The sequence below is a fragment of the Equus caballus genome, chromosome 12 (genome assembly GCF_041296265.1).
Source record: "Equus caballus isolate H_3958 breed thoroughbred chromosome 12, TB-T2T, whole genome shotgun sequence".
In the NCBI taxonomy this organism is placed as follows: domain Eukaryota; kingdom Metazoa; phylum Chordata; class Mammalia; order Perissodactyla; family Equidae; genus Equus; species Equus caballus.
Genome location: NC_091695.1, coordinates 12,885,205 through 12,900,987, shown reverse-complemented (window position 1 = coordinate 12,900,987; position 15,783 = coordinate 12,885,205). Strand labels below are relative to the sequence as shown.

Below are 15,783 nucleotides of genomic sequence, written 5' to 3'. Positions count from 1 at the left end.
AAAATGTTCAAAAAGAGTTTTCCTATCTAGAACATTGCCTTGAAAACTTCCTCAGACTCTGATCACTCCAATACTCCACATGCCTTCAGCGCGCAGGTAGTGTTTTCAAAGGAGGCCTGTGTCTGAATATACATCTTTCCTTCCCACGTTTTACCACTCCTTTCAAGAATTAAAAATACATGAAAGATTTCATTTCTTATCAGCAATATAGCATAATAATTTAAAGAATCTGCTAAATGCATGACATCTCCTTACTTTCTCAGTTTTAAACAATGAAACACTATTATGACACTGCCAAATTTAAATGCTGGATCAAGACTATCTCCAAAAGGCAGCTGTACTTCTTAGAACTTGATAAAATAGGGTACAAATTTGTTAACTGGAAAAGAATTATTGTTATTCATCGGCTACTTTTTCCCAGTTTGATACTAATATTATTATAAAGAAATCACCACATTATATTTCTACAACAGTTTTCCTCAATAATCTCAAAGCAACTTTATGGACACACTATCCAAATTATTGAATTCTTTTTTTTTTTTAATTTTTATGTTTTTCGGATGTACATCATATTTCAAATTCTGGATACATTACATCATGTTCACCACCCGAACACTAATTATAGTGCATCTCCTCACATGTGAGCCTAATCACCCCTTTTGCCCTCCCCCTTCCCTGCTTCCCCAATGGTAACCACCAGTCCAATCTCCAATGCTATGTGTTTTCTTTTTTTTTTTGTCATTTTTTATCTTCTACTTATGAGTGAGATCATATGGTATTTGACTTTCTCCCTCTGACTTATTTCACTCAGCATAATACCCTCAAGGTCCACCCATGTTGTCACAAATGGCTGGATTTCGTCATTTCTTATGGCTGAGCAGTATTCCATCGTGTATAAATACCACGTCTTCTTTATCCATTCGTCCCTTGATGGGCACCTAGGTTGCTTCCAAGTCTTGGCTATTGTGTATAATGCCGCAATGAACACAGGGGTGCAAGTATCTTTATGCCTTTGTGTTTTCAAGTTCTTTGGATAAATACCCAGCAGTGGAATAGCTGGATCATATGGTAGATCTATCCTTAATTTTCTGAGGATACTCCATACTGCTTTCCATAGTGGCTGCACCAGTTTGCACTCCCATCAGCAGTGTAGGAGGGTTCCCATCTCTCCACATCCTCTCCAACATTTGTTGTTTCCTGTCTTGTTAATTATAGCCATTCTGACAGGAGTGAGGTGATACCTCATTGTAGTTTTGATTTGCATTTCCCTGATAGCTAATGATGTTGAGCATCTTTTCACCGTGGGTGTGTATGTGTGTGTAGCTCTTGAAAAATATCCACTAAGTAATTTTATATTCCACTTGAAAGAAATGGTAGAGAAATGGAGTTTCTGGTTTATCTCAATTAATTGTCATACTGAGCAGATTGCTTGCTGTTGTGGTTTCTTTATCAATAAAGTGGGCTGTGCTTCTAACCAGGATACTAATTCATATTTAATATATTTAAAATACAGATGTCTGGGCCCCACCCAAGAGCCACTGAATCAGAGCCTGGCAGGGAGGAGCCCCAGCACAAGGAGATCACTACTGTGCTGTCTTTCTCTTTGTGTTGTCTTTCTAGGAGCCCTTTTCTGGGTATAGCAACTTCATGTCTTTACCTTCTACCTTGTGACTCAATCTCTTACTTCCCCACAAAACGTGCTTGTAACTGAGTCGAACAAACATAGGCGTTATTTATCTATAATTCACAAGATGATTTCAATCTTTGAAATCTACATTACTTGGACTCTTGCAAAAAGATTTTCAAGAGCAGTCCCTTCTGGTTCCTCAATAAGTTGGAAAGGCCTTGACTTTAATCCAACCTATTTGGTGTTATGTTACATCTGATATCATTCAGTTCTTACTGTGAGCTTCTCAAAACAAAGATGGCTTCTATTTGGCCTGGAAGAAGGAATGTGAAATCATCTGAACCAAAAATGTGATGTCCTCACTCTGGCTAAATTGACAAAATAGTGATGATTCTTCAACTGTCCGAGGCTGCATTTAGATTTGGATTGAAATCATGTTGTCTATTTTTCTCATGAGCTTATATATTTTTTAAAATGTTGCACTACTATTTGGAAAAGTTTGAACTCGTGCAAGGTATTAGTTTTGTGACTATCTAATTTCTTGTCGTAACTGGAGCCATTTTAGGAGTGTAAAGGGGAGCTATCCATAACATGCCAGGGACAAAACAAGCACCAACAGAGCTGTCCAGACAGCAGTGGGATGTGAGCCCACCCTTGCCATCTGTGACCCAGAGGCAGGAGACATGAGGGTGAGAGCAGGAGTCAGCCCCACCTTGGTCAGACACATCCAAGCCTGGCTTTGTTCTGGCCCTGCCCAGGTCATGGGTTAAAGAGTCTGCTGTGTCTGCCAAGAGGAGGTCGATGGGAGGAAGCATGGTGACCTGGGCCCAGAAGGAAGGACGGTCAGCAGAGTGACAGTGACCCAGGGAAGAGAGAGAGTGGTGGTTTATACTGGAGGGTGGTGGCAGAGATGGAGAGAAGAGAACAGAGGGAGTTTGAGGGAAATATCTATGGACTGCCTGATGCATTGGATGTAGACGGTGAGGAAAAAGGACAGGTCAAGAGGGGTTTCCAGGTCTGGGCTGAAAGCGAGGGGACGTGGGGGGCTGTGGACTGACTAGAGCATTCTGAAGCTAAAGCAAGTCTTCCGTGGCTGGCTTCCCCAAGAGCGACCCCAAGTCTGTGGTTCCTCATGCTCCTCTGAAACAGGTCGTGTACTTGGGACAGGATCCGTCCATGTAGCTAGTAGCGTTTGAGAGGATAATTGGGAGCAGATTTCCTGCAGAAGTTGTACATCTGCTCTGCCAGGCTGTTTGTACCTTCCTGTCTGTGTCTGCGCAGAACCCTGACCAGAAACGGCACTGTCCTCTTTATCTTCCCTACACTTTTCCTCTCATTCATCTCAAGATCCTTGTTATTCTATGTGGATTCCCAGCATGGACATCACTTGGGAGCAGTGCAGGGACTCGGGCCCACCCAGGACCTTATGAATTACGATCCGCTTTGTAACGAGATCTTCAAGTGATTCATATGCCCCTGAAAGTGTGTAAAGCACCGTGGATAACTCCTCCTTCTCCTTCAGCATTCAGCTCAGGACCACGTCCTCCAGAGACCCTCCCTGACCTCCCACCCAACACCCAACCTGTTGCAGGGACAGTTCGAGAGCCGGGCACAGCGCCAGCAGCGGGTGCACACGCCACCTCCATGAGCATTTATAGTCCGTGAGTCTTTCTCTTCCACTGGCTCTGCGCTCTGCTGCAGGCCATTGAGTGTTCATCTTGGCATCTCCACGAGTAGCATCATATCGGCTCCACTAAGGCAGTGGACGCATCAACCTTGGGAACTCTCACCCTGCCCTCGAGCCCCTCCTGGAGCTGCCCTGGGAGCCCCTGTTGTAGGAGCGCCTAAGAGGTGAGACCCTCTGATCCCCAGGGCCTTCATGGATGGTCGAAACCTCACGGACGTCCAAATGGACATGACTACTCCCCTCTCTATTCCTTCGAAAAAAGCTTTTCACTCAGTGTACTACATCCACACACAGCTGATTTTTTTTCCGGATTTCCCTGCAAAGATTTTACTATGATTTTCTTCAAGTACCGCAGATAATATACGTGTGATCATAAAAGTTCTGAGTCCTCCTTCATTCCTCTTCTCAGACCCCACAACAGTCAAACACTGCCCCATCAGTCCTGCTCCTCCACCTCTGTGATGACCACCCCAGTGCCAGCCCCAGGGCTCCCTGCAGACCCCTGTGAGGCCCCTCACCAAAACGCTGCCCCCTCTTCCCGCACCCCACATTCCACTGTCTCAAAGCCACAGAGATCTATGTAGATAGCACATCACAGTATACCCCCATCCACCCTCTGTCTCCTCCCCAGGTCTACACCCTTCCCTGGTGTCACTCCCCTGCACTACAGAGACATCTATGCAGTGGGCCCTGGTCCCTGCCCACCTTCCCTCCCCCTCATCTCAGTCCTATTTCCGCTGCCCCAGAAGCCACCTCTCAGGTCTCTATACTTCCTGTTCTGTCTGCCTGGAACATTCTGCCCATGACCTCCCAGGCTAATTCCTATTACCTTTCATCACAGCATAAATGTCCCCCACTGAGTGTTAGCCTGTCACCGCCCTTACCATCCCCCTATAGGAATCGTCTGTAGAGCACGTATTTCCCTCCTTCGTCTCTTGCTCTTTATGATCTAACCTTGCCCCTCAGTAGAATGTAAGCTCTGGGGCCCCCAGTCCTCATCGGGCTGTTTTCTTTCATGCATCGCTGCATCCCCAACACCTGGAACAGCGCAGAAGACATCACAGAAGCTCCAAGTGTAACAATGAATGGATGGGAAGGAAGGCAATAACACCCTCGCACTTCAGATTCAGCAGAGTCCAGTGTGCTGGTCACTCTCCAGATTCCTTCGGGGCCCCTCTCTGGCCGGCTCTGTGCCCGGGCTGACTCCTCTGCCTGCACTGCCCAGGCCTCTGGGAGGCTCCTAGGCTCCAGCAGGAGGTGGGACGACAGGAGGACAGAGGGCAGGGGCAGTTTTCCCTGTTCCCCTGACAGCCCCTCATGGGCCCAGAGGACACCACTTCCCCTCCTCCCTCCAGCCCAGGGCTGGGAACAGCTTCCCTCCCGCTGGCCCCTGGGAGCCCCGCATCCCTGGCCATTCCCTCCTCCCTGTCTCAGCTCCGGAAACGGCTGCATCTCAGTCTCTTCATCTGCACCATTGGGGTGAAGTGTTTGTAGTGGGAATTTTGTCGGGTACATCAGGCACCTCTCCTTTTCTGTGTACAGGACTTAGGATTCTTTTGTGTACATCGCGGTGGATTGCATGATCTTTTTCTTTTATTTATTTTAAATAATTTTTCAAAATTGAATCTCTTAATTTTACATTTTCCTTAGGTACTGACATAACAAAGTATTCTACATCTGTATTGTAGTTTGTGCGTGTCTGTGTGTGTGGGTGTGGGTGCATATGTGATTGCCACCAAGGGAAAATGGCATAAAATGGACTGCAAAACATTGAGAAATGTTTTGGCAAGAAACACTATCTTAAACAATACAACAAAGATTTAAAAAATTACAGAACAAAAAACAGAGTGCAAATTATCTAAAATTACCCTCTAAATTAATCTATAAATTTAGGAATAAATCAAAACATTATGAAATGTGAACGGGAGTATGTTGAAGTCTCTTTTTTTCCTGCTTTTCCATTGGTTTTTACTAACAATCTAATTCATTCAGGCAAATATTGTCACTTCGCAGATTCCTAATAAGGGCTCAGAGCACACAGAAACAGTCTTTATTGTTTTCTACATCTCTATGTCCTACTCTAATGATGGCTTAATGAATAGTGACCTTTCATTTAAATCTAAACTCAATCCTTATACTGTCTTATTCTAGAGGGTCCAAGGACAGAGAATGCAATTGATAAGCAATGTATTAAATGGAACTTTATTTGAAAAAATATCTTACACATTAGAATGCTTTATCTACTTGAATAAGAATAATTAAGTAAGTAATAGGAGCTAAACTAAAAACAGACAAATCAAAATTCCTTTGAAAAGAGAACACCCGTGCAGATGTCCTGCTGTGGCTGGGGTGCTGAAGGCCCAGCTGCTGTGGATGCTGAGTCCAATCTGCAGGTGACCCCAGGCCCCTGAGGCCTCATGGCAGGGCCATCCTCCTTCCTGGGGGGGTACTACCGGCCCAGGGGATCCCCCACACTTCTGGGCCTCTGGGGACCGTGGGAGGAGCAGCTGGAGGAAAATTGCCTCTTGGCAAAGGCTGGAACGAGGCCTCCAACATGGCCAGCCTTTGCCTGTTGTGCTCGTTTTGTCTTCTTAGCTCCTCGAGCTTTCTCTCCGCCAACACGGCTGCCCTCCAGCTTTCTTTGGCTCTTTGCATCTGGAAGAGGTTCTCCTTGTGATAGAAGGAAGTGCACGTCTTCACTTCTTGGGCCAGGTCTTTAGCCATCTTCTTGCAGAGGTTGCGAAGCTGGTACGTGGAGTTCATCTCCCAGCACACGTTGAGGAGCTTCTTCTTCAACTTGGAGCAGACCCTTTCCTCCTCAAAGAATTTTCTGTAAAGTGGCGCAACTTCTTCATCATGTAGCTCATGCAGATTTTGAAGTTTGAGCTTCAGCTGCTGAATCTCACCTTCAAGCTTGGTGTTTTCGTGCTGCAAAGTTGCTTCCTCGGTTTGGAGGGAGAGGATTTCTCCTGGAAGCTCTTCCTCAATTTGCTTTTGTTGCTGCAACCATCTGGCTCTTTCCTGATGTTCCTCTTCATCAGTTGCTTTGGAGACTTTAACAGGCAGGTTCTTCAAAGCCTTTTCCAGAAGGTCGACAGTGTCCTGAAGTGCTGACGTGCTCAGGATTGTATTCATCGCTGCCAAGCACAAGGTTCGTAACGGGAGAGGACTGGCCTCCACCCGAGGGCACTGAAGGGCTTCCTCGGCTCGGTTCTCAGGTCCGGTATTCTCCCCACATTCTCCACTGACTTCAGCGCGGGCAGAACACCTTTCGCCTGGAGACTTCCCTCTTCTGAAAATATGTCCTGTCTTGACTATCAAAGCCACCACCACAGTACATACCAGGACCTCCCAGGGGAACGCAGGGAGACCTGGACCCTGGCTCAAGCTTTCCGAAATCACCAGCAGAGCACACCACAGGTGCCCCAGGATCAGCTGGAAAGCGGACGCGATGGCAGGCAGCAGGCCCTCCATGGCTGTGGAGAGCTCCACAGCTGTGCCTCTGAGTGCCAGTGCCCTGTGGGCCACAACTGACCACTCGGAACCCTGAGGAGTGTTCCATCTCCAAAGTAAACAGGTGGCTGGAACCAGGGTGTGTCAGTTGGTTGGGGGAGGGGAGGCCAGCTAGGGTCTAGGAAACAGAATCCTAAGTGAGCTCTGAAAGTAGAAGGGGTCTCACTTCTCCAGGCACTGGGGGAGGTGGACAGGGCTGATGGCAGCCTGGCTCTGCCAGTCGAGGCCCACCTGGACCTACAGCACACCTAGGGGACAAAGCAGGGCCAGGCCATGTCCCTTTCTGTGCACAAGAGCAAGTGGTGGGGGCCATCCCTGGGTGAGGCCCACTCTCCTCCTGTTTTCAAGTTTCCTCCTGTGCAGGGACGCCTGGGACTGCCCACACAGCTCCCCAATCTTCCTAGTCTGAGGCTCCCTCTGTCCTTCTGGTTGGTCACTGGGGACAAGCAAGGGCAAAGACTGAAGGGTGTCCCTAAAGGTATGAACTAAGAGACCAGGATTCCAATCCAAACTCAAGAGTCATCAATATGAACTGGCAATCTTAACATTTTATGGATTTTGGTTGAGACAATATGTCCTCATTCAATCCAAGTGTTCCTGGGTGGAAGTGACTCTCCTGGGGTGACACAGTGACCAGGGCTCCTTTCCTCATGTGGCCCTGCCATCTTCAGTATAAGCTTCCCAAGGTGGCCCTGAGGAGGGTCCAGTCCACCAAATTGTCTTCAGAGGTGGGCCTCTGGGGATGGCGTTTTTACACATATTATCAAAAATAACTCAACAAACACTTTTTGAGAAACTTTGACATTCCAATATGATCATGGGAACATCAATAGTCTCATGCCCTGTTAGGCTTCATGTTTGGTAAGCAAGAAAGGCACAAGCAAATAATTTTAAAATAACACAGTACTCATTAAGACACAGGTATGCTCTGGGTGCTGGAAAAGCACTTGGTCCAAACTAGAGGCCAGGGGAAACATTCTAGAGCCATTAGCTCCTGAGCTAAATCCTACAACGCCAGAAGAAATTAGGCTGGGGGTAAAGGCTAGAAGGGATTCCTTCGAATGAAAAGCAAGCATAAAGACAAAAGAAATTAAATAGCACTGGGTGGATGAGAACTTCAAGCCATTCTGCGTCATCACAGTGTAAAGAGAAAAGAACAAAACAGTAGAAAACGAAGTCAGAGATGCAGACAGGAGTCAAGCCACAGTGTGTCTTCAACTTGGACACAGCAACTGAGTCTGTCTTACACACATAAAACTTCTCCCGATTATCACCTATTATCTGTGTGAAGTAGGAGTATTCCAGGCTTAGCCGACATAAGATCATTTGTAGAGCAAAAATACTAAGATTATCCTGAAAACTTGAAATCAACCAAGATTAAACAGTATTTAATGCTAATTAATAGCTATAAACATCTATGTGAATGGGTTCTTCCTGGTTATTTCCTAACTTTGAGAAAGTCTATAAACAAAATCAGAAATTCTCCTCCAATACAAGTTAGTAATCAAACTTCTCTAATTGAGAATGCATAAAAATAAATACCTACATTTTATATAATACAGTTACACCACAATGAGATATGGAGGTAACTGAATGTATTTTGAAAAACTCAGTGCTATATAAGCACAAAGTATTCATATTATGAATAAAAATTAGTCCATAAAATTTTCCATATGTACCTGTGTGTGCGCATGTGTGTGTGCTTATTTTGTTACATGGTAATAAACCTTTCTCCAAAATCTTCATTTTGGGGAGGGGCAGGGATTGAAAGAAGGGAAATTCTACTAAATGGTAAAGCTATCAGTAATTAAAAATACTACTTTATCTTCAAAAATAATACTAAGCCTCTACCAACACTTAAAATCCATAAAACAAATGATTTTGCCCATTTAAAATTCTAGAAATTTTTGTTTCTTTAATGAGTAACACTGTAGCTGTTCCATATTTCAAAACAATGAATACTCCATGAGGTGCTCTATGAAAGGATATACCAATGAAATACAATTTGGAAAAAAATATAATGCAGCTAATTAAAACATGCTCCTTTCAAATACACTAAGAAGAACCAAGGTTAAAGTAGTCTTTTTTTTTGTCCTTTACCTCTGCTTCAACAAAATTAATATATCCCCAAGGAAAATTTTTCATTACATTCCTGTCAAAATATTAAGAAAGAAGTAAACTTACTCGCATCTGCTTGGCTTCCCACACTGATGTATCTATCACGGCCAGGAAGCGCGGTTTGGTAGTAAGTTGTCTCCTCCTGCTGAGGGCTCTTGGCATTCTTCGCAGTGAGGAAAGCCACTGCCAACTCCAAGTTTCCATTGCTATCCTTCAAAGATCAAGAAGAGAACATCAAATATTTTGGAATAACTCTGTACATTCTCACATGATTTATGTAAGCTTTTCCATAACAACTAATTCTCAAAGCAAAAATCATTTTCAGATTCAAAATCATTCTGTGTGATTCTGATTTTATAGTATAAATTCATCATAAACAAAGAACACTATATCAATGGTAATTCCTTTCTCTATTAATTAAAACTACTAATATAACGTAAAAATCAACTCTATAACTAATTTCTCAGTTTTCCATTACTTTCATATCTGCTTAACAAAAGCCAATCACAAACTTGTACTTCTAAACAAATGAACAAACTAAAACATGTTTTCTGGAACTTGCCATACACAAGGATGAAAAATGAATATTTGAAACAGTGCTTCTGCAAATAAGAACAAAAAAAGGTATTCCCTTTAAAATGGGTGCTGAACACATACCTAAAGGCAAACTTAACAAGCAAATGTCAAAGACTTATAGGAAGAAAATAGCAAAATGTTCTGAAGCTTGACAGTATGGAGAAACACAAAGAACTCCTAGACAGAAATACTCAATACTGTCAAGATAACAATCCTGCCCAAATTAAATATAAATTTTATGTAGTTCTCATCAAAAGCATACCTGGACAAAATTCTAAAGTTAATTTAGAAGGAAGTAGCTGCTAAAAAACTAAGAATTTTTGAAACAGTAAAATAATAAGAGACCTGCCCAGTTATATCTCTATATTTTCTGTCCAGTTAACAATAAATATAACACTAGCTCTATGACAGCTAGTTGAAACAACATTAGGAAATCCAGGTATTAATAATGAAGTTATCTCTGTGACACAAGGCCAGAACACATTAAGATTGTGTAGGCCTTAAGAATTTTAGGATACGAGAGGAGTGTAATAGGAAGCCAGTCGAGGGTTCTGCCTAGAAATGACCTGGTATGACTTACATTTTAAAAGGATCATTCTGGCTGTGTGTTGAGACTATAGGAGAGAAAGGGCAGAGAGTCTCTTATTTGCTATCATATTAAATGTAGGGGGTGATAGAAGGAGAAAGATTAGAATGATTCCAAGATTTGAGGAGTGAACAACTAGAAGAATGAAGTCCCCAACCCACCTCGACTCCAACTCTAGGAGCTGCTGAAGAGATAAAGTAAGAGTACAGTTGGAAAAGCACCACTGCTTTCACCTTTGTTATCTGTCACAACCACTGTAAGATTCTCAAATGACTCATCCAAAATACAGGTATAACATATCCCATAGTTAGATAAGTAAACTATAGTAAAACAACTTGCAATAACAATGGCTAAGATTTACTGAGCAGTAATATGTGCCAAAACATGTGCCAAGTACTCTTCACAGACTACCTCATATAATAATTAGCTGTCTACAACAGGGACTTACACAACGAGAAGGTCACTTACTTTGCGAAGCTAAAAATAGACGCTCAAAATAAATAAAAGTGCTGAAATCAATCAACGACATGTGGTTCCCAAAAGTAGACTCCATATCAGTATTTTACTGAGAGACTCAACTCATTAATAAACCTCTTACAAATTTATACCGGGCAACAGTTAAGGTTTAAGTACACTGTTTTCACTTCCAGCTACTGAGAACTGAAATGAAAGTTAAAAAAAAACTAAGGTCATACAGCTTACCTCAAAGGAAATGTGGACAAGAATTAATTGGATTAATTCTTTGCATTTATTTAATTAAACATATTCTACATGTTTCCCAAGTCAAGAAAAAGAAAAGTGCCCTGACAAGGTACCGAGTGCAGTGTCACACTCACTGACACAGAATGGAAAAAGTACATTCTGAAAATAGACATGATTTAGTCATATTTATCACAATAAAGAAAGGACTAGTGGGGCCGGTCGAGTGGTTGAGTTCGCGTGCTCCACTTTGGCAGCCCAGGGTTTTGCTGGTTCGGATCCTGGGCGCAGACATGGCACCGCTCATCAAGCCATGCTGAGGCAGCATCCCACATGCCACAACTAGATGGACCCACAACTAAAAATACACAACTATGTACCGGGGGGCTTTGGGGAGAAAAAGGAAAAATAAAATCTTTAAAAAAAAAAAAAAAGAAAGGACTGGCAATCATCTAAACATCATCATATAAACTGACATACAACACATTTGTTTCCTCCCTAAATGCTTACAGTGGCTTCATAAACCCTGCATTAATGCTCTAAACAGTACTGCTTCATCACTGTCCTGATGAGGCCAAAACGAAGCAAAGCCTCTAGTGAAAGCAGAAATTAAGTGTGATACTCTGGGATCAGGCCATTTGGTTTCTATTTCAAACTCCTCCACATACTAGCTATGTGATCTTGATCAAGTCACTTTAACCTCTGTTTCCTTATCTTTTAAAAAGGGATGAAAATAATACCCCATGGAGTTATTAGGAATAGCACCTAGTACTGTAAGTGCTTACTAAGTGCTAGTTGTTATCACTACTATTATGAGGATTATGATTACACTCACCTAAAAGATAAATTGCTTCCAGACACAAATGAAGAACTTTTGTGTCAACATCAAAAATTACATAATTTTGTCTCATGGAGCAAATTCCAAAGGATTGAAGCTGTGTGTATGCCTACAGTGGAAAAAGGCTCTCACTGCTAGCCTTTGTAGCTATATATATATATATATATATATAGTTCTTGAACATCTTTCACTCGCTTGATCTTTTCCATGTGCATACCCATGTGATTTAACTCATGTGAGTGCCTCTGTGTGGAAATGAGAGTACTTCATAAGACACAACAAAATGATGCATCTTATCTGTTGCATATACTCAAACGTTTGATGTTGAATGTTCTTAAGGTAAATTACTTGAATGTTAGCCAGTTTCTATTTCTCCTTCTTGGAAGGAAAAAATGTAAGCTTTTGACTCTCTATTAATTTTCTATTTCTCCCTCCTCCTCCTCTCTCTACTCTCCCGCACCCTCTGCCCCTATTTAAACTCTAAAATCACGGTTCTGGAGTAAAACCAGCCATTAGCATTTGGATTCACATCCCCCTATTTTGCATGAAAAGTGTTTCCTATGGAGAGAAGTCATCTGTCACTCCAAGGTATGCTGGAAGCTAACATGCTCAAAATTGCAGTATATGTTAGCTAAGGCTCTTACTTTATACAAGTTCTTTCCTATATCTCTACTACTACCACACAGTATAACTAAAGAACTCAACTTTCAAATATGGCAGGCAGTAGAGATGAGGGTGTAACACAACTGTAGGTCATAAAACAGAGGCCATACCTTCAAAGCTTGCTGTAGTATCTGGGCATCGTTGATCCCAGTAATTTCTCTCAGCTGATTCAAAAATGTCTGCTGGTGCTAGAAGAGAGGAAAAACCAAAATCATTACACTCTGAAATCTGAAAATATACAAGGACAAGAAAATAAATGACCTTTGGGCAAACAAATAGAAAACAAAATAAACTAGAGTAAAAAAGAAAAACAAAAACAGGGGCAGGCCTGGTGGCACAGCAGTTCAGTTCCTACACTCTGCTTTGGCGGCCCGGGGTTTACTGGCTTGGATCCCATGTGCAGACATAGCACTACTTGTCAAGCCATGCTGTGGTAGGCGTCCCGCATATAAAGTGGAGGAAGATGGGCACAGATGTTAGCTCAGGGCCAGTCTTCCTCAGCAAAAAGAGGATTGGGAGCAGATGTTAGCTCAGGGCTAATCTTCTTCAAAAAGAAAAAACAAACAAACAAACTTGAGAGAGACTGAACAAATTTCATTCTTTTAGGAAGAAGGAACCATGCTGTGGGGAGCCCTTATTTCATTTTCATGTTTCCAAAAGGGAACTTCTACATTACTTCCCAAGAAGAAGTCTTACTGAATTAACAATTTCTGGTCCATTCTTCACCACCTCAATTATGCCACCCAACAAGAAAAGGAGTGGTTAGCATGAGGCTAAGCCTGAGAAACTAAGGAAAACAAGTATCCATTGGGTTACTTTAACTAGGGCATGGGACCAGTGATGGAGATCGAGGCAGCTCTGGTAATCTCTCCCTGTCCCTATGGACAGCCAGCATCCAGGCCCCTGGGATATGTGAAAAAGACACGCTTTTGGCAGGCCATGCACTAGGTGAGTATATTATATCACTGGCATCCTACGATCTGTCTGAGGAAAAAGAGGACCATCTCATGCTCCCATCCGTCATAAAAGATCCTAAACAGAATTGATCATTTGCCCCCATTTGCTTCAGATCTGTTTACAGTCTACTGGTCTATGTACCATATAATCTATTACACTCTATTGGGGGGATAGCATCCCACTACCAAACCCTTCCCTGAACTTCCCTAATTAAGAACCATGTTCCTCCCTACATCTCTGTATTTCTCAAAACAAGTTCCCAAAAACTGTAAGACAGCACCACGGCATAATGCAAGCTCAAGGGATATGATCTGGAGGACAAGTCATCACTAGAATGAAAAGATCTGCAGAAATCTTTCTTGAAAATGTTTTACAGTCATCTCAGTAAGAACTTTATGGGGTGAAAGTTTAATGAGAAACAGTATAGTTACACAGTTTCAAATTCTTCCTACAAATTATAAAGGGAGAAAAAGTAAATTTATACTGAAGAAATCTAACAGATACCAACTCAACCAAGTGATCAGAGCTAATATTACCAATAATGGGACTGACAGCGCGTGCCTCTTGATATGATATGATACACCAAGAAGACAATATCACCTGTGGTTTTCCTGCCAAAAACCATAACCTGAATCTAATCTTGAGGAAGTATCAGACATCCAAACTGAGGAACATTTCGCAAAATAATTATTGTGTTATCTTCAAAATGTCTATATCATGACAGACAAAGGACAAGTTTCCAGATTAAAGGGGACCAAAAAGGCACGGTAACCAAATGTACTGCAGGAGACCACATTACATCTCAAACTAAACGCAATACAGGATATTATTCGGACAACTGGAGAAAGATGAATGCGGACTGCTTAGTAATGATATTTTATTAATATTAAATTCCTGAACTTGATAATGCACTATAGTTATTTAAGAAAATATCTTTTTTCTTAGGAAATACACCCTGAAGTATTTCAGGGGGTAAAGGGACATGATGTCTGCAACTTACTCTCAAATAGTTCAGGAAAAAAGTTATGGGAAGTTCTCTGTACTAATTTCGCAACTTTAAATTTGAAATTACTTCAAAATATAAAGTTTTAAAATGTTATGCATACAGATTTGTTGATGTCAGGATTGTAAAATGTGCGTTTCAAAACATGCTTGACAATTTAAACATGCATAATGTATATACATTCAGAAGTGAAGGGTCCTAAAGAAATTACAAAATGAAATGAAAGAAAGAAAGAAATAAAAGCAATTTGAAAGTCAGGTTTGAGAGAACGTAGTCGAGATATCTTTTACAAAAGCCACACATATAAGTTACAAATTATATTCAGCTACATGTAACAGAGTCCCATCTAAATAGTAGCTTCAACATACTGCAGTGTCTTTTCCTAATATAATTAGACTGGAGGTGGGCAGTCCAGATCTGATAAGGACAGCCCACAAGATATCAAGGATCTAAGCTCCTTCTGTCTTCCCACTAAACATTCCTATATATGACATTCAGCAAGTGTCTGTCACTCCATGTCTCCTCCTCCAGCATCCTGTCCAAGTTCTAGGTAGGACAAAGGGAAGGGCAAAGGACAAAAGGTGTCTGCCAAATGATTCTGCCTTCTTTATCAAGCCCTTTCTGGCAACTTCCACCTAAAGCCTCACTGAACACAACAAAGCCTCCTGGCCACTCATAAGTGCAAAAGCGGTTGGGAAATGTATTTTTCAGCAACGCAAAAAGCCACTCTGAAGATGAAATCAAGGCTCTGATTGTTAGGGAAAAGAAAGAACGTATATTGCATAGGCCTTGGCAGTATCTGCCATGCCATCAATGAATTTTCATTTCCATAAAAATCTTATTAAAGAGTTGAGATAACCAAGACTATCTAACAATAAAATAGATAATAAAGTACATAAACAAGGTCATATAAATGCCAAGAAGAATCAAAATAGTTGAATAAAAGAACCAAATTGCCAAATTTCCAGGGCTGAAATACAAGAAAAATAAAATTCTTTTTAAACTTGTCAACTTTTCTACTTTCTTTTAAAAAGTTAACAATAACTAAGCAACAGAACCATGACTAAGTTACATAATACCCAACATTACAAATTAAAGATGTATAAAAATTTTACAGAAATTCTCCTTATCTAATTCAAGGCTTTATTTTAGTGAACACAAAATACTTGAAAGATTTTATAAGCCTGTTTGCAATTTCACCACCACCAGCACTCCAAACTCCATCCTTTACACAGAGCATTATTTGCCTCAACTGCAAATTATTCAATCGTGCATCGGGAAAGACTATTGAATACCCCAAAGAAATTACTCATTTGTACAAACGTCGCTGGCCATTATTTATAATGCTGGAAAAATGAAAAAAGATGCAAATGTCCTTCCACTAAGGAAGACATTCTAAACTTTAATGTACAGAAGAATGACCTGATGAGTTTTCTAATAATGATGATTCCCCGGCCCCACCCCAGAGACTGTGATTCCAGGAGGGTGTGAGTTAAGGCTAATAAATCTGTATTTT

The 15,783-nt window shown here is 41.7% G+C and overlaps 1 protein-coding gene across 24 annotated transcripts in view; it reads right to left on the bottom strand.

Annotated features, from left to right (window-relative positions):
- Nucleotides 1-15,783, bottom strand: part of OR5L1D (olfactory receptor family 5 subfamily L member 1D) — a 106,588-nt gene that overhangs the window by 65,887 nt on the left and 24,918 nt on the right. For 22 of the 24 annotated variants that reach the window (XR_011423591.1, XR_011423590.1, XR_011423592.1 and 19 more), the window contains exons 2-3: nucleotides 12,418-12,495; nucleotides 9,012-9,156 (exon numbers count right to left, since the gene is read on the bottom strand). Coding sequence is in view for 15 of the 24 variants with exons in the window: in XM_070228593.1 (XP_070084694.1) it covers nucleotides 9,012-9,156; nucleotides 12,418-12,495 (223 nt within the window). In the remaining 9 variants the exon portion in view is untranslated. Of the gene's footprint in view, nucleotides 1-5,500; nucleotides 7,564-9,011; nucleotides 9,157-12,417; nucleotides 12,496-15,783 lie in introns of those variants that run through there. The other 2 variants (XM_070228583.1, XM_070228585.1) reach the window with 2 other exon arrangements.